Below are 25,922 nucleotides of genomic sequence, written 5' to 3'. Positions count from 1 at the left end.
TAAGAATAGCAGCGGAAGCATTCAGGCTTCAGAGACCTTCTGATCCCACATGATATGGTGTTAATGGAATTTATATGTTTAAATGAATGATTAGAATATTCCACCCTGAAACCATATAATTGTATGAAATTGATTAGGATCATAAAATTATTATTAATGATGTGTGTAGTTTTAGCCAGAATTAGGGTAAAACAATATAATTGTACAATATGTCCCTATAGTATCTTAAACACAGACTGTCAGAGCAAAATTCGGTGCCGACCTTGGCTAGGGGCCACAGAGATTTGGGAGAGGGCAGGGAGTGCTTCTCACGGTCTCCATAATCTATGTCGGCTGGGTAGGAAGACAGTATGTGCGTAGGATAACGGCTGGGTCGGGAGACAGTATGTGCGTAGGATACCTTCTGTTTGTGTGTGAGAGTATGTGCGTAAGGAGCCAGTATAAAATGAATGGTGTTGTACAACGAACTAGCGCTCTCGTGAATAAACATTTTGGTATCATAGCTTGGCCTCCGTCTGTTTCATTCAACCAGTATCTTACAAATCCTGGGTTGCAGACTGAGTAGTTTAATTGAATTGGGTTATGAACATTGAGAACATAATTCTGGTAACATATGGTTTGGTGCTTTAACATGTCACATACTGTACTACTGAATCTTTTCTCTGAAAATGGCGGTTCTGTATAAACACAGTAGTGAGGAAGATCTCTGAAGTGACGACGTGGCGCTGCTTGTTGCTCTAATGCTCTCAGCTTAGCGCAGCAGGCTCGTCTGCCAAGCTGAAGATCCATGCGCACTGAGAAACACACAACTAACATTTTATCTCTGTCACGTGCATCGAATTTCAATAGCAGTTTCGATGTGGATGACATAGATTGTGTGTGTGTGTGTGTGTGTGGGGCACTGCGGGAGTTCAATTACCCGAGTCGGAATACGCATCTGCTCGCTTGAGGCTGGGTTTGGCATGCTGGGATTGCTAAGAAGAATGAGTAATTTAATGTAACCAAGTGTCTTATTGAAGCTGGGTAGGCTGTATGTGACTGACTGGGTTCAAATCTGGGTCTCCTGCATGCCATAATATTGTGTTAGCACACTGAGCAAAACCCTAGGCATTAGCTCAGCAAGTCTTCATGGTCTTATGCAAGGTTTGTACCTGTTCCCAGGTCATTATTGTAAATGAGAAGCTGTTCCCTCCCTGGTAAAATAAAGATAAATACTAGGGTATCGTCTGTCGCTGGGTAATACTAGGGTATCGTCTGTCGCTGGGTACCTGAGGGGGCAGTACATCTGGATGTTTTCCTGGTTCTACTAGGCGTCTTCCCGGGGGCGGCTGTGGAGGGCCTCTCAAACAGTTTGTCCTCCATGTTGGCTCTCTTCACATACACACACGACTTCCCCAGTAGCACGATACTGTTCAGCACCTTCAGGGTCACCATCCTACACAGGGAAAAGAGGATCAGTAATGATATTCACCATCCTACACAGGGAAAAGAGGATCAGTAATGATATTGACCATCCTACACAGGGAAAAGAGGATCAGTAATGATATTCACCATCCTACACAGGGAAAAGAGGATCAGTAATGATATTCACCATCCTACACAGGGAAAAGAGGATCAGTAATGATATTCACCATTCTACAAAGGGAAAAGAGGGTTAGTAATGATATTCGCCACTCTATAGAGGGAAAAGACGATTAGTAATGCTATCTAAGGTGAAGGGGACTATTTGTCATTTGCTCACAAGAGCAAAATACTGTAATCATTGAGTGTTTTCATTGTGGACAGGTCTAGATTTGATTGTATACTTAAAAACAGATAAGGTATACTGGTATGGCCTTTTTGGCACATATTTGATATTCAATAAAAAATTGCCAATTCAAAAGGTTAGCTCAAAATCTCACTGTATTAGGGAATAGCAACATTACCAGTATCCATACTACCCACACTGAGTATGAAGGGCTTTTACTGTGGGAAATTAAAGTTAGGCACCCCAAAAATAAACGAATACAAAGTAATTGGTTTTATAACGCTCAGTACATGGACAAAAAAGGTCATCATTAACCAACAGCTTTAGGACACACTAGGCTTCTGCATATCTGAAGCCTATGATGCATTTGAAATCCGATGGAGAGAGACAGCAACATCTATGTCTGTGGACCAAACGCCCTCAGAGGGTTTTTGCTGGGCTCGTGCTAGCCGTACTGTGGTCTTTGCACAGACACCAGCGTCCGTTGGGGACACAGCTATTTTTAAAACGGACGTGGGGGGGGCACTGGCGATGACAATGTTGTATTCCACCTCAGGATAACTGTTCAGTGGTCTATACCCCAGGGATGCAAACTGTTGAGGGTCCAAAAAGGTGACACTTTTTCTCTCTCTCTGAAACATGCAAAAAAAAAAAAAATCCCTGCTAGGGGTTAATGTAGGTTTTAACTAATTAAACAACAAAAGAATATGATCTACATAATCAGTCTCAGTGTGTAAAATAAAAAGTGGGTAATGTGAAACTAACTCACAGCTAAAAAATGTAAGGAAAGCAATCCAATGTTATTTGTTGCCTAGACTTTACTTTAAATGAGCCTTGGACACAGCCAGTATTGCTCCAAATGCGCATCACTGTTCACTTACAGCCAGTAGTGATCTAAAGCCACCACCTCCCAAACCTTTCTCAACAGATCTACACGATTCACCTAGGTCACCTATTTTGGATTCAAAACGGCCAATTTCGCCAAAAGGTGACTAGTTTACATCCCTGATACCCATCCCTGATAGCCCTATCAAAGCCAAGCAGAAGGCTCATGCTAACGTAACTCAATAGGATCAGACTGGCACAAACATCCACGTAGAAAATACATATTGCATAAAGTGTGACTACCATGCTAACAACTAATGCTACTGACACGGCAAGTTAGTCTAGGAAACGTGTAAAGTGAGTACATTTACATGATGGAAGAGGTGCTATGCAAATGAAAATCATAATATATGACAAAGAATAAGAACTTGATTTGAGTCTTACCCCAAGTAGAAGAGCAACAGACAGGAGTAGGACAGGGCTCCCTGTACATTCACTGAACTCATCACCACACGGATTAGCTGTCAATTACAATAGAAAAGAAAATCTTCAGTAGAAACATTGTTGCATGTGACAGTGGTAAGGAAGTAGTCAATTTGATACAATAAAATGGAGTTCTAAATCAACTACACTGTCCTGAAATGAATAAACAATTTCATACAATAAGGAACTGTACTTTGATTCATAGCGATAAAACAAAGCATATAATTAGTGCCGAGCTGCACACTGTCCATCAACATACCCCTACTATTGTAACACTGCACTGGACTGTTGTACAAAGCTGATCTTACCAGGACTGCAAGAGGAAGAGGAATGAAGCCCATTCTTCTGGCTACAGAGTCGCTGTAGTCTGTGCAGGCCTGCCCATTGACAAAAAAAGACTCAATTACACCAGTGAACAAAACCCATTGATTAAAACAGCAGGGATAATGTAACTGGATGCCTAATCACTGTGTTCAAGAGATGCTACTACGTACATTTTTCTGCCGACTGCTGACGAGATCGAAGGCCAGGCTGGCTCTGTATTCACTGTATACCTGTGGAAGAAAACAGCCACGTCCTTAACACACAAACTATAACTATAAGGGTGTGTCTATTATTATACTGTATCGCTCTGGTTATGTTGTTTGATATGAAACCTGTACCCATCTGCTATGGCTCTGAGAAACAAATTGATAACACTAGACTACAAGTGACCGACTGAATTTGAAGACCGTGTTAGCTGGCAGAAATTAAGCCTAGGTCATTTTCAGGTCTCAGGGAAGGTTCCTTATCACGTGAGCATGGTTCCCCAGAACCACCGCCATTACACTCCTCCCCCCCTATGACCAACTCCTCGCAGAGTAACGGGACCAATGTATCAGACTGGATTCGAACCCGGGTCTCCTGATCACCACAGGACTGTGTTAGCCCTTCGAGCTTCAGGTCTTAGGCAAGGTTTCTCACCACACAAGAGCTGGGAATGGGTTACGATTGACGGTGGGATATGGGGCAGCTATAATCCAGTTGATGAGGCTGAGGATGTGGCTGGCGTTTGGTGTGCTAGCTCTGTAGGCCTACTGGGGCATAATGTGACGTGTTGTGATTTCGAAAGAGGGCAGAGGAGGGGAGAAGACCACGGCACGCCAAAGAGGTTGAGGCACACAGCAGAGAGTGAGGACGACTGGCTAAACAGTGCCACGCTATTTTTGCTGCCTAAGCCACCGTGAAATCCAAAAAAGGGCCAACCAACTAATCCTTCCGACTTGAACAGAGCAGACCCTCTCCAGTGAACATCCGTACAATTCACAGTCACACACCCATGTGTGTTTTCCGCAGGGTTGAGGTCAATTATGTTGAAATGTAATCAATTTATTCAGTCGATTAATTCAATTCCCATGTAATATTTTTTTTTAAGCGCCATTTATTCCTTATGGAGATTGTTGTTGTGAATGGGGAGTTTCAATCCACTTCCTAGATTGACCTCAAAATACACTGTTCCCTCTTGGTGTGCAACCGCAAACTGTATTCATTGTTTTCAGTTCATTGAACTCCCACTCATCAAATCATTAATGATCATCTCTGTGATCCGTCCTTACATCTGCCGTGATCTCGTTGAACTTGGTGATGAAGGCGTGTTTGATGATGTCCACTGCGATCTCTGAGGCGATCACCATGAAGACGTCCGGTAACAATACCCAGAGATGATCTGGAAACACAGAGATGAGACAACTGACAACTTGTGAGGTGAAACTAAATCTCTGGGTGGATAAGAACATAGAGCTGAATTCTAAATGTACACTATTCTTTCATTACCTTACTGAATGTCTGGTCTTTCTTTTTAACTGACTCAATTGTACATTTCACGATTTCTTGGTTTAATTATGCATCTTGTTTTAGGCTTAGTACAAATACATTCCATCACAGGAAGAAAAAGTATTTGACTTTGACTTGAACACAGTACAATCTTCATCACACTCACATCTGGGTCTGCAAGTCTGCCCAAATGTTTTTGGATAAGGTCTAGGTCATACCATAAGGTCAGACCCTGTCAGTGTACGACATTAGCATCATGACCGCTGCTGACATTGTGAGGCTCTGGCTGTCGAGGGGGAAGGGAAGGGCCAGCTGACTGGATTAAGAGAGCGGTCAGGAAGTACAGCCTTACTCTCATCATCATCACAATGACTTATCCCTAGGGAGTGGATGAAACGCTTTTAAAAAGGGTACCAGGATTCAGGGTGATTGATGGTAGCAGTAACCTAGTGTTACAGAAATAATTTCTTAGTTCAATACAGACTGTAGCCTACACACTACAACATTGATGAAAAATGCACCTGTTCCTGTAAACATAATAAAATGTATCCAAGCATTATTGTTGCATGTTTATCTGGTTTTGAGTGGATGGGATCCAGCTTTTTGTCAGACTTGACTTTTCATAGCAGGTTAAGAGAACTTACACAGAATTAACATAATAGGTTAAGAGAATTAGGTTAAGGTTAGGAAAAGGGTTAGGGCTAAAATGTTAAAAATATATAAAAATACATTTTAATTTGACAAAAGCTGTATTCCTTCTAGACATGACCCGTTTAGCTGTAATGTGTGTGAAATGGTTACCTGGGTTCCATGAGAACTGCTCCATGTTCCTGAGGCAGACGATGAGCAGGAGCACATAGTTGGTGAACCGTTCCTTGATATCTAAAATTAATTTAATAAATGTTTAAAAAAAAGGCATATTGGTTACTACTTATTACTTAGAATCATGTACCAACATAACAACAGTGAATATGGACTATCAACCAATAAGGTATCCATTTTCAAATGTACTTTCAAAGTTACATATCATTTGGCATAAATATCATATATTAAATCGGAAATCCTGTGTGGTCTGGAACCAAGTGTAACTTGCTAAATTGACAGATCTTTAAAGGTGTGAGCAAATTGCAAGAGGGGGAAATGATTCAAGCTTATTTTCGGGTCCTTTCATTCGTGAAGAATGACAGCGACAAAGATGAAAACATGCAGCCAGCAGCCACATAGAGACATAGTTCAAAAAGCATTAAATCCATAGCGCATCTCTTCTGGGTTATCAAAACTGAATGAACAGCTCTGATTGCTCCTTCAAAATGTTAAAAGAGAGGAGGAAGAACGGTGAGGAGGAAGTTTAACCCTTCGCTTCCCACTGAGTTTTACCCTACAGCATAGAAAGGCTCAGAGCACCGTAACAGACTCAGAGCACTGTAAAAGTTGGGTGTTTTGAACCAGAGAACTAGGTAAGTGTTAAAGATACTGTCCATGGCACACTTAAATGTTTAGTATAATGCATATGACATGTGTTACAGTAACTCACCACTGTTGGACATCTGAAAGAGGTTGTTCTTCTCAAACTTCTTGAACACACTTCCTTTGATCTCTACAAACTGTTCATACAGGAAATAGAGGAAAATGTATTTTAGTGCCCTCTACATGTTAGCATTACATTTTGTGTGTGTGTACATGAGTGTGTGTGTACTCACGTTGTTGGACATCATGATGGTCAGCAGGGACTTATTGTGAGAGTTGAAAGCCACGTTGAGTGTTGACGCCTGGACCATGATGAGGATGGCATGCAGGACTGAGACAGAGGCTCAGGAAAACACTGAACATGGTGGCAAGAGCATCAGCTGCAGTAAGGGGTGTGTGTGTGTGTGTGTGTGTGTGTGTGTGTGTGTGTGCTCACATTGTTAAAGAAAAGGAGAGCCGCACACTCTAGGGGCTCAGATTGTTGACATATCATTGATAGTGGACACCTTTTCCAATGACAAAATAACACTAACTGAAAAGTGATACATGCGTGAGGGTAGAAGTTGAGAGATCACACATTCCTACAGCAGAGTACTTCCTGTGTATACGTCCAAGTTCTCCATTAAGGATACAGACGTAGAAAACAGCCATGATGAAATGGGGGATGACCCCTATGCTGTCTCTCTTCCTCTCTTTGGGCTCCGTGGCCGTCCAGTAGAGAGCATCAAGGATGTCTTGGCCAAATGATGAGAACAGCCTGTCGGCAACCTAAAGAGGGTAGGTAAGTAGTTAAGTCAAGTTCAGCATGGGTTAATGAACTGACATTATTGGTGGTAGACTATGACAGATTACAGCCATGACACTTCTCTAGGCCTTAGTACGGTTCATATCAGCCTAACAACTCAAACTAGAACCATGTTTAATAAGAAGACATCACCTTTTCAGACTAAATAGGGTATCCGAGGCCCAAATCAAATACTTCGGCCAATACGCATCCCTTAAACTACTCTCTGGCCATACATGACTGGATCAGTGAGAGCTATAGAGTGGAAGCATATTAGATCAGATTAGTACAACAGCTCTAAATCCAACCCATTGTACCTCCAGCATGTTATAGATGATGTAGAGTTTGATGACGGACTGTCCCCGGATCAGGTGGTACATCATGCTGTAGTCCACGTAGTGCATCATGGAGTAGCACAGCACCATTATCAGTCCCTTCAAGATGTCGCACACCTGGGCCGGCTGCAGCAGGAGCGAGCCACTGGCAGAACACACACATTACACATAAAGCCTAATCATACACACACACACATTACACATAGAGCCTAGTCATATCTATATGTATGCATGCTCATGTATACACACACACATCTAATTTACCGTAAGCTTACTGTTAGTGGTCACACCGGTGTGTGATATGACATGGGGGGGGAATCTCAATTGCATGCTCTTCTCAAAATCCATTGGAGTAGAAGGTCAGATGGGAAAGACCTTTGGCTTTCTCATCCAATGGGTTTTGAGGAGTTGAGGAGAGAAGACGTGAGGAGTATGTAATTGAGATTCTCCCACAGTGAACCTTGGGATGTTGGTTGACTGACAGCTTCATGCACTATTAGGCTATAGAAAGTCCGTGTGTCATGTGTGAGTCAAAGTGGTTTAATAACCCCAGAAGAATGACTGTCCAGTTATTTTGAACATCAATGACAATTTTTATTAAGCAGCATTAACAATATGAATATGAAACTTGTGTGTACTCCGGCTGATCAAGGTAGGATCAAACATTCAACACATAAGTAGACGGTTGGGGCGGGCGGGGGGGGTTGAAGAATGAAGTAGCTCACCAAATCTGTCATATGAACACATGCACATTTTAATATTATTCTTATAGCCTGCCTTTTTAATGTATGTTACACCCATAATGAGTAGGCTAAATGAAAGGTAATGGCAGGCAGAATGAGGGCATGTTAGGGGCTTGAGTCTCTGTTAGGAAGTTGATCAAGACGTAGCTGGTGAAAGGCTACTAAATAGACTGATCTACTGTATGTCTAAGCTAATAACTACAGTATACTACTAGTACCCACCACTCAACTACTCATTATTCAAACTAAGGGCAGTATTCAAAACGATTGCAGGTGGTGGATTTCTGAATAGTGTTTTCAAAAGTGTGTTTGTTTTGTACAGCAGCCTGTCCCTAATGGAAGGAGTTGACAATGTGATATGCAGAAATCCACTACCGGCGATAGACTGAATAATGGCATAAGACCCCACGAATGAGACTATCCATCACCACCCTCACCTTAGGGAACTTAAAGAAGTTCCCCAAAAAAAACATCATTTCAAGGGATTGGAAGAAGAAGAAAAAAATGCACCTTTTAAGATTCATCAATACTTGTGTTAAGACGGAATGACTTAAGGAAACTGCTATAGAATGGCTAAAGCATCACAAGGAGAACGGTAGGGGAGGTGCAAAACAGCTCAATATCTCAGGCTGTCTGTCAGGAGGTTATTTTGGGAGGGTGGCAGTGACGCTGGGATGAGACAGAGGAGCTCGAGTTTAGGAAGTGCAAATTAGAATCCTTAATCAAGTGTCTCTTCCACTTCCCAAATAGTGCGCAGTGAGGTATGAAAGGAAGCAAACAGAGTTTATCATCATAAAGATTATGGCAAGATGGACTTAAGATCATTGTTGATAAATATTGGGGGCCAGGAAGATTTGTTCTCACTTAATCATCTAGACCAGGGTTTCCCTAACTCTGTCCTGGGGCCCCTGCTGGGTGCACATTTTGGGTTTTGCCCTAGCACTACATGATTCAAATAAGCAATTCATCATCAAGGTTTGATTCTTTGAATCAGGAATCAGCTGTGTAGTTCTAGGGCGAAAAACAAAACATGCACCGGGGGGCCCCAGGACCGAATGTGGGAAACCCTGCTATAGATGACTGAATAAGTGAAAGCAAATCTAATAGAGATCAGCCTCAAGGAGAGATAGAATATATTATATGCCAACTCATACAGGGGTATGAACAAGATGAATTCACTGCTTGTGCTCTAGCACCATCTACTGGCGGGACTCAGAGATAGACCTCAACCACATTCTATTGGATCTTTGCTGAGGAGTGGCCAGTGAGTGACCCATAACATCACAATGCTGAAGCTGTTCAAGTAAAATGTGTACTCTGTCCTGCCAGTGTATGCCAGGCCCTGTGCCACCCCGCCCCCACCAGCCAGCACCATGAATCTGATAGCCCGAGCTGACTGACTGCAGCTCAGGCCAACAACCGGTGTGTGTGTGTGTGTGTGTAAAGGTCAGTCATGCTTTGCTGCCATGCAGACAGACACAAAGGGCATGCAGCATCATCAAACGGATCCCACAAAGGCTACAGCCATCAGCGGTGAGTTGTACTGTGTGAGAGGAGCAGAATTCTGGACAAAGTCCTGGTATACTGTTATTGGCATACAAAATGTGGTTGTTCTCGGAGGTGTGAAAACAAAAAACAAAAAAACTTCTCTTGGGGTATCACAAATTTGAAAGATTCAGTGTCGAGACACAGTTGTTCCTCAGTTACGGCAATATTATCTTTGGACTACTACTGAAATTACAATACATTACCTTAGGCCTACTACAACTTACAAAAAAATGACAGGGAAACGGCCAAGCCACCAAAAACGACACTCAAAGATCCATAGGAGTGGACTTGTGAAACAACCTATGCAATTCATAGGCATTTTCTGTATGGGGTGAATCAGGTTCATTTGTTCTGATGTTTTCAAGCTAAGGCTTTATAAACCATGAAGGAGTTCAACAACATCCGATCCTCAACTCTGGAAGCTTATTTGAGATGTGGTCAATAATTATCACAAGCTAGCAGTCAGTCACAGTGCCTGATTACGACCTCTGTGTTCATGTGGGGATGGAGAAAGTGAGGGTGCTGTAACAAGGTTGTAGAGAGCTCAAGCCATTTGTCGATGCAATGTCTAACTGAGCATCTGCAGTGCACAGCTATCACCCATCCACCCCCCATTCTCAAATCAGCCCTTCAGTTGGGCCTACATAATATTCTGCGTACCGTACATACTCTGGATATAAATCTTTCACACAGGAGTCCTCAACCAAACAAGGAGAACTTCACATTGTTGGTGTGTTGTAATTTGATGTTGAGCATTTCAACAAGGCAGGAGCTTTGTTAGGCCTATACCCTGGAAATCAGTTTGATGGGCCAATCTTGTTGAAGAAACTATGTCCACTATGTACAGGGCCTATAGACAATCTACATTCCCTTCAACTTTTTTCACATTTTGTTGCGTTACAAAGTGGGATTGAAATATATTGAATTGCCATTTTTGTCATCGATCTACACACAAAACTCCATAATGTCAAAGTGAAAGGAAAGTCCTACACATTTTTACAAATTAATACAAATTCAATAACTAAAATAGTCGTTGCATAAGTATTCACCTCCTTTGTTTAAACAAGCCTAAATGAGTTCACAAGTCAAATGTGGCTTAACAAATCACAAGTTATTTGGACTCTGAAATAATAGGGTTTGACATGATTTTTGAATGACTAACTCTTCCTCTGTCCCCCATTCATACAACGTCTGTAATGTCCCCCAGTCAAGTACTGAATTTCAAGCACAGATTCAACTACAAAAGACAAGGGAGCTTTTTGAAAGCATCATAAAGAATGGCAATGATTGGTGGATGGGTAACAATAGCAAATCAGACATTGAATGTAAAGGTATCTTTAAACATGGTCAAGATAATATTTATGCTGTGGATGATGTATTAAAAAAAATAGACACATCAAAGATGCAGTCGTCCTTCTGAACTGAGCTGCAAGGCAGGAAGGAAACCGCTCAGGGATGTTACCAAGAGGTCATTGATGATTTTTTAAACATCTGTGGACGGATCGATGGACTCCACAATAACGGCCTTAATGAGAGTGAAATGAATAAAACAAATATACAAAATATTCCAATATGTAACAAGGCACTAAATTAATACTGTAAAAAAAACATGTCAAAGGAATAGACTTTTTGGCCTAATTGCAAAGCCTTATGTTTGGGGCAGATCCAACACATCACTGAGTAATGTCTCCTTATTTTCATGAATGGTGGTGGATGCATCATGGTATGAGTATGCTTGACATTGCAAAGACTGAGGAGTTTTTCAGGATGAAAAGAAACAGAAAAGAGCTAAGCACAGGCAAAATACTACAGGAAAACCTGCTTCAGTCTGCTTTACACCAGACACTGGGAGAGGAATTCCCCTTTCAGCAGGACAATAACCTACAACACAAAGCCAAATCTACACTGGAGTTGCTTACCAAGAAGACAATGAATGTTCCTGTGTGGCCAAGTTACAGTTGACTTAAATCTGCATGGCAAGACTTAAATTACTCTCTAGCCATGATCCCCAACACTTTGACAGAGCTTCAAGAATTTTGAAAATAATTAAAATGGGCAAACATAGCTCTTAAGAGACTTACCCATTAAGACTCACAGCTGTAAATCGCTGCCAAAGATGTTTCTAACACGTATTGACTCAGGGAGGTGAATACTTATCGAATCAAGGTATATTAGCGGTTTATTTTTCATTAGTAAAAAAAATTACAAATAAATACATTCTTCCACTCTGAAATCACAGTAGTAAAAATGTCAATTAAATACATCTCAATCCCACTTTGTAACACTATAAAATGTGAAGAAAACCCAAGGGGGGTGTAGACTTTCTATAGGCCCTGTATCTGGGCCCTTGCAGGGAAATCATACAATTTAGTATACGTGTTGCCATATATAGCACAGCCCTGTTTGTGAACACTACTAATAGTGGCTTTTGCATGGAGCATGAAGAATACAGCACAAAGCTGCATATCAGGACAAACAAGATGGAGGTGGTGAAATCATAAATATAAGTGATGAAGCTGTGGCAGGCGTGAGACGAGCATACCTGCTCCGATTGCAGTAGGGGCATACGTTTGCCCTGCAGGGAAAGAAGGCAAGGGAAGAGAGTGATCTTTGTACAGACCAGTCACAGGCAAACTGAGTGAGAACAATACTTACTTTGGATTATAAACCTAGATAACGTACGGATCAGTCTCCAGAAAAGCCGAATCCTAACTAGAGATATGAGCAAATTCCGGTTTTCATGCAAATCTCATTAATATCAAGGTGTGATTTCTGTGAACGTTTGAGTTAAACACTCAAAGTTAGGATTATGCCCCACTTGGGGAACTAGGCCTATTTTGGGGGGAAACTGGGTGAGATAGTCCTACACATATTGCCTTAGTAACAATGAATCATTTATGTTATAGATAGATATGGTAGTGGTCACGTAGCACCCATAATTCAAATGTAATCATGCAGTGTTTTTTCGTCAGTGTCAGAGGTACGTTCACACATTTACAAAACGTTCAGATAGAAATACATTTGGTAGACTAGACATGCATTTCAGATCTATTCACTGCATTTCTATCGCAACCCAGAGAGTGTGTGTGTGTGTGTGTGTGGGGGGGGCTCACCGGAGGCCGCAGCAGGGCAGGGTGAAGAGGTGTAGCAGGGCCAGCAGCACCCGGAGGGGCAGCAGAGTGAACACGTAGAGGAAGGCATCCAGACACAGGAAGAAGCCAAAGATCATCAGCTGGAGGGTAGAACACAACACACACACAGGTAAAACACAGCTGCTCAATCACACCTACAAATAGAGCAACTGTGTGTGTGTGGGCTGTGTGTGAGTTTAAAAAGCGTCAGTGTTTGTTGGTCGCTCTATATAGAATGGCACGTTTTCATTTTCACAGGGCAAGCCCTATAGTAGATTTTGAAATAGCATTTTCGTGTTTACTGAACTAACTACTATAAATACTATAGTATGCACACACACACACAGGTTAAACATGGCCACTGTGTGTGTGTGTGTGTGTCTACAGTAAGCTTGGCATATTTTAATTTTCACAGGTTATCGGCATGTTCAAAGATGACTTGGGTTGTGCTACTTTGAATGTAGTGTAGAATTTCCTGGTATGAGACAGCAAGATTGAGGTAGACTACAGGCTAAAACACACACACACATTAGGCTAAGTATTAAGCCATTTGTTTGGCTCCATATTATTCTATGATAATCAAAAAACATTGGTAGAGGTCATACGTCAACACCACACATCAGACTTGACCCACCGGTTCCTCTCAGAGGTTTGTATTTTACGAAAAGAGGAATACGCTACAAGAAACAATCCATTGCAATCCCATTTTAACCAAAAAATGTTTTCAAAATGTAATGATTAGCTTTCACCTTGAAAGGAATTGTCAGTCTACACATCACACTCAATACAACGTTTGAAGAGAAATGAAAATATACACCTAAGATGCAACTTTTGAGGAAGCAAGGTTAAAAGGGCAAAAAGCCTGCAAACATGAACCCCACACATACCTTCTCAAATAGAAAATACCATCTGAGACCAGTCATCTCATGATGAGGGAGGTTATTAAGCGCATGCCAGCTTCAGTAAGTCCTGCGTTAGCCTCACAAACAGCAGTAGTGATGGTGTTGCAACACTTCCCGTTTCCCACCAGGAAGTGAGTAGTGAGGGTTGGGTTGGTTAAAGAGAGTCACAAGTCACTCTTTCATTGGTCGGTCCCGGACTTCTCTCTTCAGGTATTGTAGCATACTTCAGGCAGAGCTTCTAGACCTAGATCTGTTTACACACATTCCTCAGATTTCTAGGGCATGGCATGCTATGGCTAGCCAGTGAGGGTTGGGGTGGGGATGTAGATTAAGCTAGGTGATGACTGATCTACACTGATGTTCAGTCTCAGTGTGAAGGTCTGAGGGCGCACTGTTGCCCAAGGGCAAATTTCGAATGAAAAATAGCAATGATGTTAAGGTTGTGGTCCATTTGATTTTTACAGTACCTTCAGAAAGTATTCATACCCCTTGACTTTTAGTTTTTACCCCTCTCCAGTGAATTTCAAACCCACATTCAACCACAAAGGCCAGGAAGGTTTTCCAATGCCTCACAAAGGGCAGCTATTGGTAGATGGGTTTTAAAAAATTCAAATGAAAAGCAGACTTTGAATATTCCTTTGAGCATGGGGAAGTTATTACACTTTGGATGGTGTATCAATACGCCCAGTAACTACAAAGATACAGGCATCCTTCATAACTGCCGGAGAGGAAGGAAACAGCTCGGGGATTTCACCAGGAGGCCAATGGTGACTTTAAAACAGATACAAAGTTTAATGCCTGTGATAGTTTGTTCCTAAGGATGGATCAACAACATTGTAGCTACTCCACAATACTAACCTAAATGATGAGAGAAAAGAAGGAAGCCTGTACAAAATTTTAAAAATGCATCCTGTTTGCAACAAGGCACTAAAGCAATTCACTTTTTGTCCTGAATAAAGGGTTATGTTTAGGGCAAATCAAATACATGCACCTGTTAAGAAATTAACTGTGAAAACTGTTAGAGTCCTCTGGATTTATGATTCATTGAACAATTGTATAGTTCAATTTAGAACAACAATTCCATTTAGTGACCATCCCTGCTGGCATATTCCCCATTCAACACACCTCAGTTTGAGCTTACTTCACTGAGCTAGTCTCTGCTTGTCCATAGATCGCAATGTTCGAGAAAACGCAGAAGTTTGGCAAAGACATCACTGTCCCAGAAAATCACATTGCATTCTACTAGGGCTGTGGAAGTCATGACATTTTGTCAGCTGGTTATTAAAGGGTCTGAATAGTTATTTGAGTAAGGTATCTGTTTTTTATTTGTAATAAATTAGCAAAAATGTCTTAAAACCTGTTTTCGCTTTGTCCTCATGGGGTATTGTGTTGAGATAGCAGTTTTTTAAAATGTAATCCATTTTAGAATAAGGCTGTAGAATAACAAAATGTTGAAAAAGTAAAGGGGTCTGAATACTTTCCCAAAGGTACTGCATGCATAAGCTCTAATATACATATTGATGTTTTGAATTAATCGTCACCTTAGAAAAAGCACTGTCCATTTCCTTGTGTATCTTTGAAACATCCACAACAACCATGGTTTCCACTAAGTTTCAACCGGTTGTTGAACTTCTTTCTTTAAATTGACCTATGAGGCGAGTTTTAAAAGCATGATACTGTTTTGATGATAAGTGTTTGATGGGATTTTCGATTGCATCGAAATGGTTAGAGAGAAAACAGAGCGCTGAGTACCAGGCCATTAGGACCTGGTGGTCGTTACCAAGTTGGGTACTGAACGCATGTCTAGAATGCATAAGCGGAGATTACCATGACTCGATGGTCAAGTGGAATTGGTCTCCGGTCATGACTCATGACTGCCGGTGTGGCGGTAATACAGTCACCGCAACAGCCCTAGGTTCAAAGAATTGCCGAACAGTGAACCATCATATTTCTGTTTAAAAGATCTAATAATTAAGGAGAAGGATTGCTGTTTTGAATTTGGTCAAGTTAGTGTGGTAGAGGGAAAAATATTGTTATCCATCAATGATAAGCCACCAGGTACAGACAACCTTGATGGGAAACTGTTGAGAACGCCACCCCTATTTGCTATATCTTTAACCAAAGCCTAAAGGAGTGTGTGTCCACAGGGGTGGAAGGAAGCTAAAGTAATTCCACTGCCTAAAAATAGTAAAGCACACTTTGCTGGTTCTAACAGCTGCCCAATCAATTTGCTGCCTATTCATAGTAAACTGATGGAGAGAATTTTATATGACCAAACATAAAGCCTTTTTTCAGAGAACAATTTAACTACTGACTTTCAGCATGCATATAGAGAAAGGCACTCAAATTGTACTGCACTGACTCAGATGACTGATGATTGGTTAAAATATGATAGTTGGAGCTGTATTGTTAAATTTCAGTGCACCCTTTGATGTTATTGATCATAATTTGTTATTGAAGAAACTCACTTGCTATGGCTTTACATCACCTGCCATAACACGGTTGGAGAGTTATTTATCCAATAGAACCCAGAGAGTGTTCTTCAATGGAAGCTTCTCTAACATCAGACACAGTTTATTAAAAGTAGTCCCAGAAGAGTAGCTATCTCAGAGCACACACACACACACACACACACACACACACACACACACACACACACACACACACACACACACACACACACACACACACACACACACACACACACACACACACACACACACACACACACTTCCCAATAGTTGGGGGTTTTGAGGAGAGAAATAAAGGCATGGGTAAATGTACCTATTTATGGTATCAGAATTTAGTGCAGAGGTTTATTTTTCCCAGGTGAGTTTACAGAGGTGAATTTATGGGAATCTTTGTAACATATTCCATTGAAAATGTAAACAACACCATCTACTGGTTCTATAGAGACGCTGCATCATGTTATCAATGTAACATGTTACTATGTCCATTGAAACGCACGACTATACCACTTCGCTAAGAATGATGTGAATAATCAACTCAATAAACGTTGGTTAGTTAGTTAATATACTGGCTGGCAAGTTCGATGTATTAGTATCCAACTAACGTTAGGTAACTAGTTATCATACCGGTAACTTACTGCTGGAATGCTATGCGGTTCGTAAGGTTAGCGTAGCTAACAAATTGTTAGCCAACATAACGTGTAACGCAACTTACTTGAAAAGTCATTACTTTATTACATTGCTCAACATTTTCTTGACATTTGTCATGAATTAGTTCAATGAATTTGTATTCGCTCGTCGGACTTTTGCTGCATATTTTCTGCCATGTTCTTCAAATCTGAAAATGTGAAGCCACGCCTATTTTCTGAATAACTGCATTATGGGCCCTAAAAGTATGAAAATAGTGTCCTCTGTGTGTATACTTCGTATTTTGGAAAATGTAGTACGACGCCTGGGAACTTTTGGCATACTACCAATATCCATACCATGACCAGTAAGCATACTATATACTCAATTCACGTCACAAATAGTATGGTGAGTGCGGTTAGTATGAGTATTCGAACACAACTCATGTCTATGACAGCATACTGAAAAACATTCTGGGCTGCAATAATAGGCAATAGCAATAAATGACAGAGAAAGAACCATATAGGCCTACACACTATTCTCTGTATATCAATTTGTGTCAACTCTATAAAAAATGCGATATTTTTTTTATATTTTTTTTTATTTCACCTTTATTTAACCAGGTAGGCTAGTTGAGAACAAGTTCTCATTTACAACTGCGACCGATATGAATATTAATACAAAATTTGAATATTAATTTCACTGGAAATACCAGATGCTCCAGAACATTACCAAGGGCAATGCTAAACAAACACTGTTGAATTGTCCTTTTTGTGTGGTTATCTGTGCGTGTGGTTCCCAGGGGCCTCTACTGTACCTACCTTTTCCAGTTCTCTGGGAATGCGCATGCATGTGTACACTCTCTCTCTGCGCTCCGTGTATTTTGCTTCGTTGTGCTCCAGGAAGTAGCCCCGGGTCAGCTCAGCACACAGGAAGCGTGCCAGCGACGGATCTGGAAAAACATTATGACAACACTTAGCGTTCTGTTACCACATGGCTATTGTCCCTCCACAGTCACTGTTCACGCTCCTGGTGATCAACATAATGGCCAAAATACATGGCAGTGTTCTAACTGTGGGAAGCTCTGACACAGAAAACAAAATATATCATGAATGAAAATGTGAGGGAAAGGAAATTTCTCTTTTGAAAATGAAAGAAAGAATGACACACCAATCATTGCCTAAATAAGACAAAGTAGCCTAACCATTCATATAGGACTGGTGGCGACCCGTCATTCAGGGCAGAGCCCCACATGTTTTGAGCCCAATATTTTTGGCAAAAAAAATAATTAAATACAAAACAGGGGCTTGCCTGTTTTGCATGTTTTTTTGGCATTAATATGTGTCACATATCAGTTTGCAAAAAATGTAAAAAGATGTATATATATTACACTAACGATCAAAAGTTTGGAGTCACTTAGAAATGTCCTTGTTTTTGAAAGAGAAGCAACTTTTTTGTCCATTAAAATAATATCAAATTGATCAGAAATAGTGTTAATATATTGTTAATGCTGTAAGTGACTATTGTAGTTGGAAATGGCTGATTTTTAATGGAATATCTATGAAGGCTATTCCATGCGAGAAATTGCCAAGAAACTGAACATGTTGTACAATGCTGTGTACTACTCCCTTCACAGAAAAGTGCAAACGGTCTCTAACCAGAATAGAAAGAGGAGGAAGCCCCAGTGCACAACTGAGCAAAAGAACAAGTACATTAGAGTGTCTAGTTTGAGAAACAGACGCCTCACAAGTCCTCAACTGCCAGCTTCATTAAATAGTACCCGCAAAACACCAGTCTCAATGTCAACAATGAAGAGGCGACCCCAAGATGATGGCCTTCTAGGCAGAGAAGCCTTTTAAAATGATAAACTTGGATTAGCTAACACAACGTGCCATTGGAACACAGGAGTGATGGTTGCTGATAATGGGCCTCTGTACACCTATGTAGATATTCCATTTAAAAAATAAAAAAAAGTTTTTAAAATCAACCATTTCAAGCTACAACAGTCATTTTTTACAACATTAACAATGTCTACACTGTATTTCTGATCAATTTGATGTTATTTTAATGGACAAAAAAATTGCTTTTCTTTCAAAAACAAGGACATTTCTAAGTGACCCCAAACTTCTGAATGGTAGTGTATATCATTGAGTTAATAAATCCGCATACAAATGGTCTCTTTTTTGTTTTCTTGAGTAAGGCAGCTCCAAAAGGCAGGTGTTTCAGCCTAGCTCAGTGCTTTCTGTGGTGGTGAGGTAAGCCAGCAGAAAATACAGAGCGTTGCACCGTGATTGGCTCAGTGTTCTGTCACTCATGGGGACACTACGTCACCGCCAAGTCTAAAGGTAGAGCTAGAAAATTGGGTGCTGCCATAGAGTTACATTGGAAGTGCCCATCCAAGAAGGCTCAAGGTCATTGGCCACAGACAAAATGACATCAAATCACAATATATCTACAATAACTTTGATTGGACTGATCATGTCAAAATCATACTTTCAACTCTTAGCTAGCAGTCAACATCATGAATCAAGTCAACAATCTGGCAAATCCTTTTTAATCCTTGTCTTATGAAGAGAAGTTATAGATAAAATGTATCAGTGCTCATCGGCCATTGGACATAAACATTACACAACAAGTTGGAAATCGCAAATTCAACAATGAGTGGTTTGGAAGAAATCAGTGACAGTGGCTAACTGCAAGCATTGCAAAGCAAACACTAGCCTGCTATTCAGTGGAGTGGCTGAGAGGTCCCAAATCTGGGATTAAGGGGCTCTTTTCCAAGTTTAAAATGATAAACATTCAACATTGGCCTTGCTGTGCATGAAGCATGATTTGTGCCGCGCTCAAAACAACTTAACTCGGAATTGCAAAAACTTGACTTCAGTAAGTTCAAGACAACTGGGAAGCTGGGAATAAACGAGCTCCGACTGGGAAAATACATTTTGAACGGTCATCCAACTTGGAATTGTATATCCTGCCTCTTTCTAGAGCTACGACCTGAAGATCAATGAGGTCGTCATGATTCGACCTTGTTTTTTTGTTGTTTTTTTTTTTTTTTTTGGGGGGTTCTCAAGAGTTCCCAGTTGTTTTGAAAGCACCATAAATTCAGAAAATGCCAGACTTTGATGACAACATTTTCCCACGAAGGACCGCCACACCACCTTCCTGTTCAAGTCAGCACAGCACAACAAGTGGCGTCCAAAAATGTATTGTATGCTGCTGCATAAATTATGTAATATGACTGGGAGATATGTATACTGTAGCTAAGAAAGTAATACTTAAGTGTATGTTGTGTTGTAAGATGTTAGTAGACCATGTGCCTCACCCTAATAATTTTGTCTATTTACCCTTCTTAATTTCGCCTACTGTTCTGACTTGGTGGTGCACATGTAGCCTATAACTTGTTTTGGAGAGTATTGATTGAATATTGTAAGAGGTTTCATTGTCTGCTTATATGCCCCTTTATTTATCCTACAGTTCTGACTTGGTGTACAGGGAGAACACTGTAAGAACAGCCCGTGTTTTGAATTCTGTCACAATACATTTAAAATGTGCTAAACAAATAGTTAGGGTAGCATACAAACAGACTAATAACCGGAAGGTTGCAAGTTCAAACCCCCGAGCTGACAAGGTACAAAATCTGTCGTTCTGCCCCTGAACAGGCAGTTAACCCACTGTTCCTAGGCCGTCATTGAAAATAAGAATTTGTTCTTAACTGACTTGCCTAGTAAAATAAAGGTAATTTATTAATATATATATATATATATATATACTACGTCCGTCCTAGCTCGCTCATTATTAATGTCTTAATCAAAATTACGGATTGCCTCTTATCCGCTTGTCGTCCTCTTATGCCATAGTTTGTACATCTCAATTGTCATCAGAAACCACATTTGTTTGAGCAAGTCAGCCATATCAGCTATGTTTTTTTAAAGGCAGTAAATGAGGCTGCTTTAACTGTTTTTCGCTGGAAGAGGCAACGCTGATGTGTAGGTGTAGCAGTGTTAAGATGTTGGGACAGCTTTATGTAGGCCGTTTGTGGGCACTGTTTGTCACCGTTATAGTGCAATTAATGTATTGTTTTGTGTTGTGTGGTGGCTTTGCTGGCATGCACCCCACTTTTTTTTTGCTCCACCAAGATTGACATGCTATAATTTCCACTGTATAGGCTGTCATTGTAAAACTGACTTGCCTAGTTAAATAAAAGTTCAATTAAAAAATAAAATAAACATAGGACAGGAACCAACAGAATTGCTCATGTTTAGAATGGATGCAGCTTTTCTCAAATTGACATCAAAAGTATAATTTTTTACAAATATTTTAGCTAACCCTAACCTATTTCTCCTAACCTACTACGTTATTTCTCCTAACCTGCTGTGTAATTTCTCCTAAACCTGCTATGAAAAGTAAATCTTGACAATAGCTGTATTCCTTCTAGACAATACCAACTGAATTTGAAGGCCAATGTAACCCTAATGGATTATCTAATACACTTGCTAGATATGACTTTTGGTATGAGGAAAACTTTGAGCTACAATGGCAACATCCCACTTATGAAGTTTTGGAGTATAGGAACTACGAGTCTGCTGTGCTGTTAAATATACATAACAGTAGAATTCATGCAGAATTTAAAACAGTCTCACATGAGTGAGCAGAGACTGTTCTTGTTTGTTGATGTGAAGCAAAGACCCCGACCCCCTTTTTACATTGACTTGAGGGCGTTACCCGAAATGACCCCATACAGTATTGAAATATTTTCCAGTCGTTTGGAAATAGTGAGAACCTGTCAAACATGATATATTGAAAGCAAAGATGATTTCCAACAGAAATAATTGTCTACATTGGCCGGATTCCACAACTTTGTGTAGTAACTCGGCGCCCTACAGTTACAGTATGCATTGATGCACGCAAAAAGAAAAGGCAGCAAGCTAACGTTAGCCCAAACATTGACTTTATAGGTAACGTTAGCTAGAGAAACATTAACCTGTGCTAAGCAAAGAACGTAGCTACCTAATGCTAGGTACTGTAGTTCACTATCTTGCTAGCTAGTAGGGTCTATGCCGACTTCAGTGACTGTTGCCCCCTCCACGTAGGCTAGCCCAATAATGTACTAAAGGTATTTAGCGTCTATGAATGGGGTAAGTTAACGTAGACGTCTCGTGCCTTGGCGCGGTTCGTGACATGCAAGCAAATTACCAGGAATTAAAACGTCGTAAGTATTTAGTCGCTAAATGACAAATATTTGTAATGATCAGTTAGCATAAATATGTTTGTCACGGGCTACTAATATGAAGGTGAGAAAGCCTAACTGAAAGCCTCTATTGACAAACAATCTTGCAAATCAGCTTGTTAGCTATGACAACAACACCGCTTGACAGCTAGACAATCCAATTGGTTGTGCATTCTGTCCGGACAGCCCAACGATAACAGAAAATTGTTGTGCCACTATAACATGCATTTTACAATGCTTTAAATGTGATCGTCAGCTTCCAATGCATAATTAATATACATATTAAAGAGGTCAGATAAAATTATAGCTAAACGATACCGCTTTGATCTGCGCAAGAGATCCAGGGAAACCCACCTGAGTTTTCGCGTTCACGTTGCTCTTGTCTGACAGCGTTCATATCGTAAAAGCCCAATGTTTCCGCCAAATCTGGAGTTCTAACGATTTTCTCCGACTTTGGTATGTCATCCCATGGCCGTTTCCCCTCCTTCTTGTCCTCATTTTCGGTTTCTTTTTCATCTGACGGCCCGGTCCCCAACAAGTCCGCCATCTTCACTATGCCGCCGCGCTGGTAGCAACATTCAGAGACCAACGCAACGTCATCACTTTCTCACGGAGGGATTGATTCATAAAATATACAAACATATAGATATTTATCAAACAAACATTATCCACACCGATTATAGACCCACAAAATTCACCACACATATGTACAACGGGTATGTGATTTGTAATATTTTGCTTTATCCAAAATAAGTATCACATAATCATAGGCTTTTGCAAAAAAAAATAAGGTGACAATTTCAATTAAATCTCAATTAATTTAACCGCAATATTCAATCAATGGGAATAATAACATTTTGATGTGACTTTCAAACCAAATAGGAATATTCTATTTGGATAATCAATGTTCTTTCAAAACCACAAGATGGCAACAAAGACCCATCCAAATAGTTCACACTTGGGGTGCGTTTGTAAATTCCCTCTGGAGTGGCAGCTCGTGCTCAGAGTGTGCTCTGGGCGTTTGTAAATTCAGAACATTGTCAGATTGTCCATTTGTAAATTCAGAGCATTTCGCTTTTGGAGCGTTCAGAGCGCACGCAGGACGCTCTGGCAGAGGAGTAGGGTTGATCCGAGCATTCTGACCTCACAACGGTAGTCAAGCACCCAAGCTAACTGGCTAAAGTTAGCCAGCTTGTTAGCTACTTCCAGACATAAATGAAAGAACACCTCACTCTGACCATTTTACTCACCCTAGCAGAGAGCTGGTTAGGCTGTTGAATTATTGAATTAATATTTTTTGCCGATGTCTACTGTCACCGGTCATATACAACGGGTGTCGAGCGTTAGTAAATTCATCAGTTATTTAGCGCTCTGGCACACAGACGAGAGTGTTCTGAAATTGGAGTAGATAGCCATAGTGAATTTACGAACGCACCCTTGATATCATGCTGCTTCGCTGCCTTTAGTAACTAATGCCTGAATGATTGATTTCTGTCTTGATTCCTGTTCAAAGATAAACAAATGAATTGATGAACCAGTTGACCCCATGAACCTAAATAACTCATTATATTGATCAAGGATCTAAGAAGGTGTGGCTGACATGAGCCACATTAGAAATTGGTCTTAAAATAGGTTATTGTCCATCAATCTGTCACATTGGAAATACATAAGGATACAGCACAGTTACACTGTAGTACCATCATATCGTATTGGCTACCTATTGATACGAGAACAGACAGACTAGAATAAAGGTATATGAAAACAGATTAATGGAGAAACAGACATGCATGAACACAGAATGCACAGTAATCCATACAATTTCTGCAGAAACCCAATCGGAAACAATCTTTAAGCACGGTTTATTGGCACACATAATGGCAAAGCATACATACCAGACATCAGATATGACACAAAACATCTCTGCGATATAATGTACAAATTGTGCAGAGTTCTAATAATACCAGGTTCAAACCTATTCAGAAATGTGTTAGCTTCCTTACAAATGCACAAATAAATACACAAAAGATCCAAACGTTGTCTTCTTGCCTTTAAGAAACTAAATCCAACAGAAGAGTAGACTAGAGGAGATCAGGGGGGAATCATAGTCAAAGAACAACTGGTAACACTAAAGGAGGGGTTTTAAAACTGCATTTCTGTAGGGCCTTGAGTATGCTGGTTTTTGCTCAATAATTTGCAAAAATTATGTATACTGAACGAAAACATGTATGTAACATGCAAACATTTCAACGATTTTACTAAGTTACAGTTCATATAAGTAAATCAGTATTTTTGAAAGAAATGAATTAGACCCTAATCTATAGATTTCACATGACTAGGCAGGGGCGCAGCTATGTGTGGGTCTAGGAGGCATAGGCCCACCCACTGGGGAGCCAGGCCCAGCCAATCCGAATGAGTTTTCCCCACGAAAGGGCTTTATTACAAGACAGAAATACTCCTCAGTTTGGGTGGTTGGTCTCAGATGATCCCGCAGGTGAAGAAGCCGGATGTGGAGGTCCTGGGCTGGCGTGGTTACACGTAGTCTGCGGTTGTGAGGACGGTTGGACGTTCTGCCAAATTCTCTAAAACTACATTGGAGGTGGCTTATGGTAGAGAAATTAACATTAAATTCTCTGGCAACAGCTCTGGTGCACATTCCTGCAGACAGCATGCCAATTGCACGCTCCCTCAAAACTTGAGACATCTGTGGCATTGGGTTGTGTGACAAATTTTTGTGGCCTTTATTTTCTCCAACACAAGGTGCACCTGTGTAATGATCATGCTGTTTAATCAGCTTCTTGAAATGCCACACCTGTCAGGTGGAGGGATTATCTTGGCAAAGGAGAAATGCTTACTAATAGGGATGTAAACAAATTTGTGCACAAAATTGGAGAGAAATAAGCTTTTTGTGTGTATGGAAAATTTCTGGAATCTTTTGTTTCAGCTCATGAAACATGGGACCAACACTTCACATGTTGTTGTTATATTTTTGTTCAGTATATCTTTAATATCTCTCCATTGAGACTAAAATGTTGTTTAACATATGACTTCTGCATTAAATAAATGACTGGATATAAACAAAACAATAAATGTGCTGCTTATAGCAGCAGAAATCGGTCAGACAAACAACCAGAATCCAAAATGCCCTATAGAAATGTGAAACTCATACAAATCAAAAAGCTTGTCGAAACAGCTGCCATGTACAGTACAAAATGGTTTCAGAATGGTGGCTAATCTTATATGGATAAAATTGTAGTTCACACCTCTATTTACAGAGCACAGAGCTAGTTAGAGGACTCATCCTTATATCTGTGCCATTATAGAATCTGTGACAGCATGAGCAACCCATTGAGGCTACAACCCATAGAAATCCATACCTAGTTGACTACTTTGACTACTTTCAAATGAAGGAAGCTGGAAGGCCTCAATGGCGCTGCTCCTGGTAAAACGGTCTCTATCATTCTCTATGTTACAGAGCTAGAAACCTTGTAACAGTGTTCCCAAACTGATGAATAAAATGGCTGTGTCACAAAAAGGTACATAATATAATGTATTTATTTATTTATCCTTTATTTAACTAGGCAAGTCAGTTAAGAACAAATTCTTATTTACAATGATGGCCTACCAAGGAACAGTGGGTTAACTGCCTTGTTCAGGGGCAGAACGACAGATTTTTACCTTGTCAGCTCGAGGATTTGATCCAGCAACCTTTCAGTTACTGGCCCAACGCTCTAACCACCATGGCTACCTGCCTCCCTGTACTGTACAGTACAGTACCAGTCAAAAGTTTGGACACACCTACTCATTCAAGGATTTTTCTTTA

At 40.5% G+C, this 25,922-nt stretch overlaps 1 protein-coding gene across 4 annotated transcripts in view; it reads right to left on the bottom strand.

Moving 5' to 3' along the window:
* tapt1a (transmembrane anterior posterior transformation 1a) overlaps window positions 1–22,695 on the bottom strand; it is a 29,247-nt gene extending 6,552 nt beyond the window's left edge. Inside the window, exons 1-14 of one of the 4 annotated variants that reach the window (XM_024383143.2) lie at window positions 22,457–22,695; window positions 17,694–17,824; window positions 12,858–12,976; window positions 12,287–12,319; window positions 7,436–7,598; window positions 6,967–7,102; window positions 6,568–6,665; window positions 6,402–6,471; window positions 5,669–5,749; window positions 4,651–4,760; window positions 3,550–3,609; window positions 3,364–3,432; window positions 3,017–3,093; window positions 1,269–1,435 (exon numbers count right to left, since the gene is read on the bottom strand). In XM_024383143.2, the coding sequence (XP_024238911.2) occupies window positions 1,269–1,435; window positions 3,017–3,093; window positions 3,364–3,432; window positions 3,550–3,609; window positions 4,651–4,760; window positions 5,669–5,749; window positions 6,402–6,471; window positions 6,568–6,665; window positions 6,967–7,102; window positions 7,436–7,598; window positions 12,287–12,319; window positions 12,858–12,976; window positions 17,694–17,824; window positions 22,457–22,649 (1,507 nt within the window). In that variant the 5' untranslated portion in view covers window positions 22,650–22,695. Of the gene's footprint in view, window positions 1–1,268; window positions 1,436–3,016; window positions 3,094–3,363; window positions 3,433–3,549; window positions 3,610–4,650; window positions 4,761–5,668; window positions 5,750–6,401; window positions 6,472–6,567; window positions 6,666–6,966; window positions 7,103–7,435; window positions 7,599–12,286; window positions 12,320–12,857; window positions 12,977–13,762; window positions 13,913–17,693; window positions 17,825–22,456 lie in introns of those variants that run through there. The other 3 variants (XM_042303167.1, XM_024383144.2, XM_042303168.1) reach the window with 3 other exon arrangements.
* Window positions 22,696–25,922: the final 3,227 nt, after the last annotated feature.

The sequence above is a fragment of the Oncorhynchus tshawytscha genome, linkage group LG21, assembly GCF_018296145.1.
Source record: "Oncorhynchus tshawytscha isolate Ot180627B linkage group LG21, Otsh_v2.0, whole genome shotgun sequence".
Lineage (NCBI taxonomy): Eukaryota > Metazoa > Chordata > Actinopteri > Salmoniformes > Salmonidae > Oncorhynchus > Oncorhynchus tshawytscha.
This window is presented reverse-complemented; position numbering and strand designations above follow the sequence as displayed.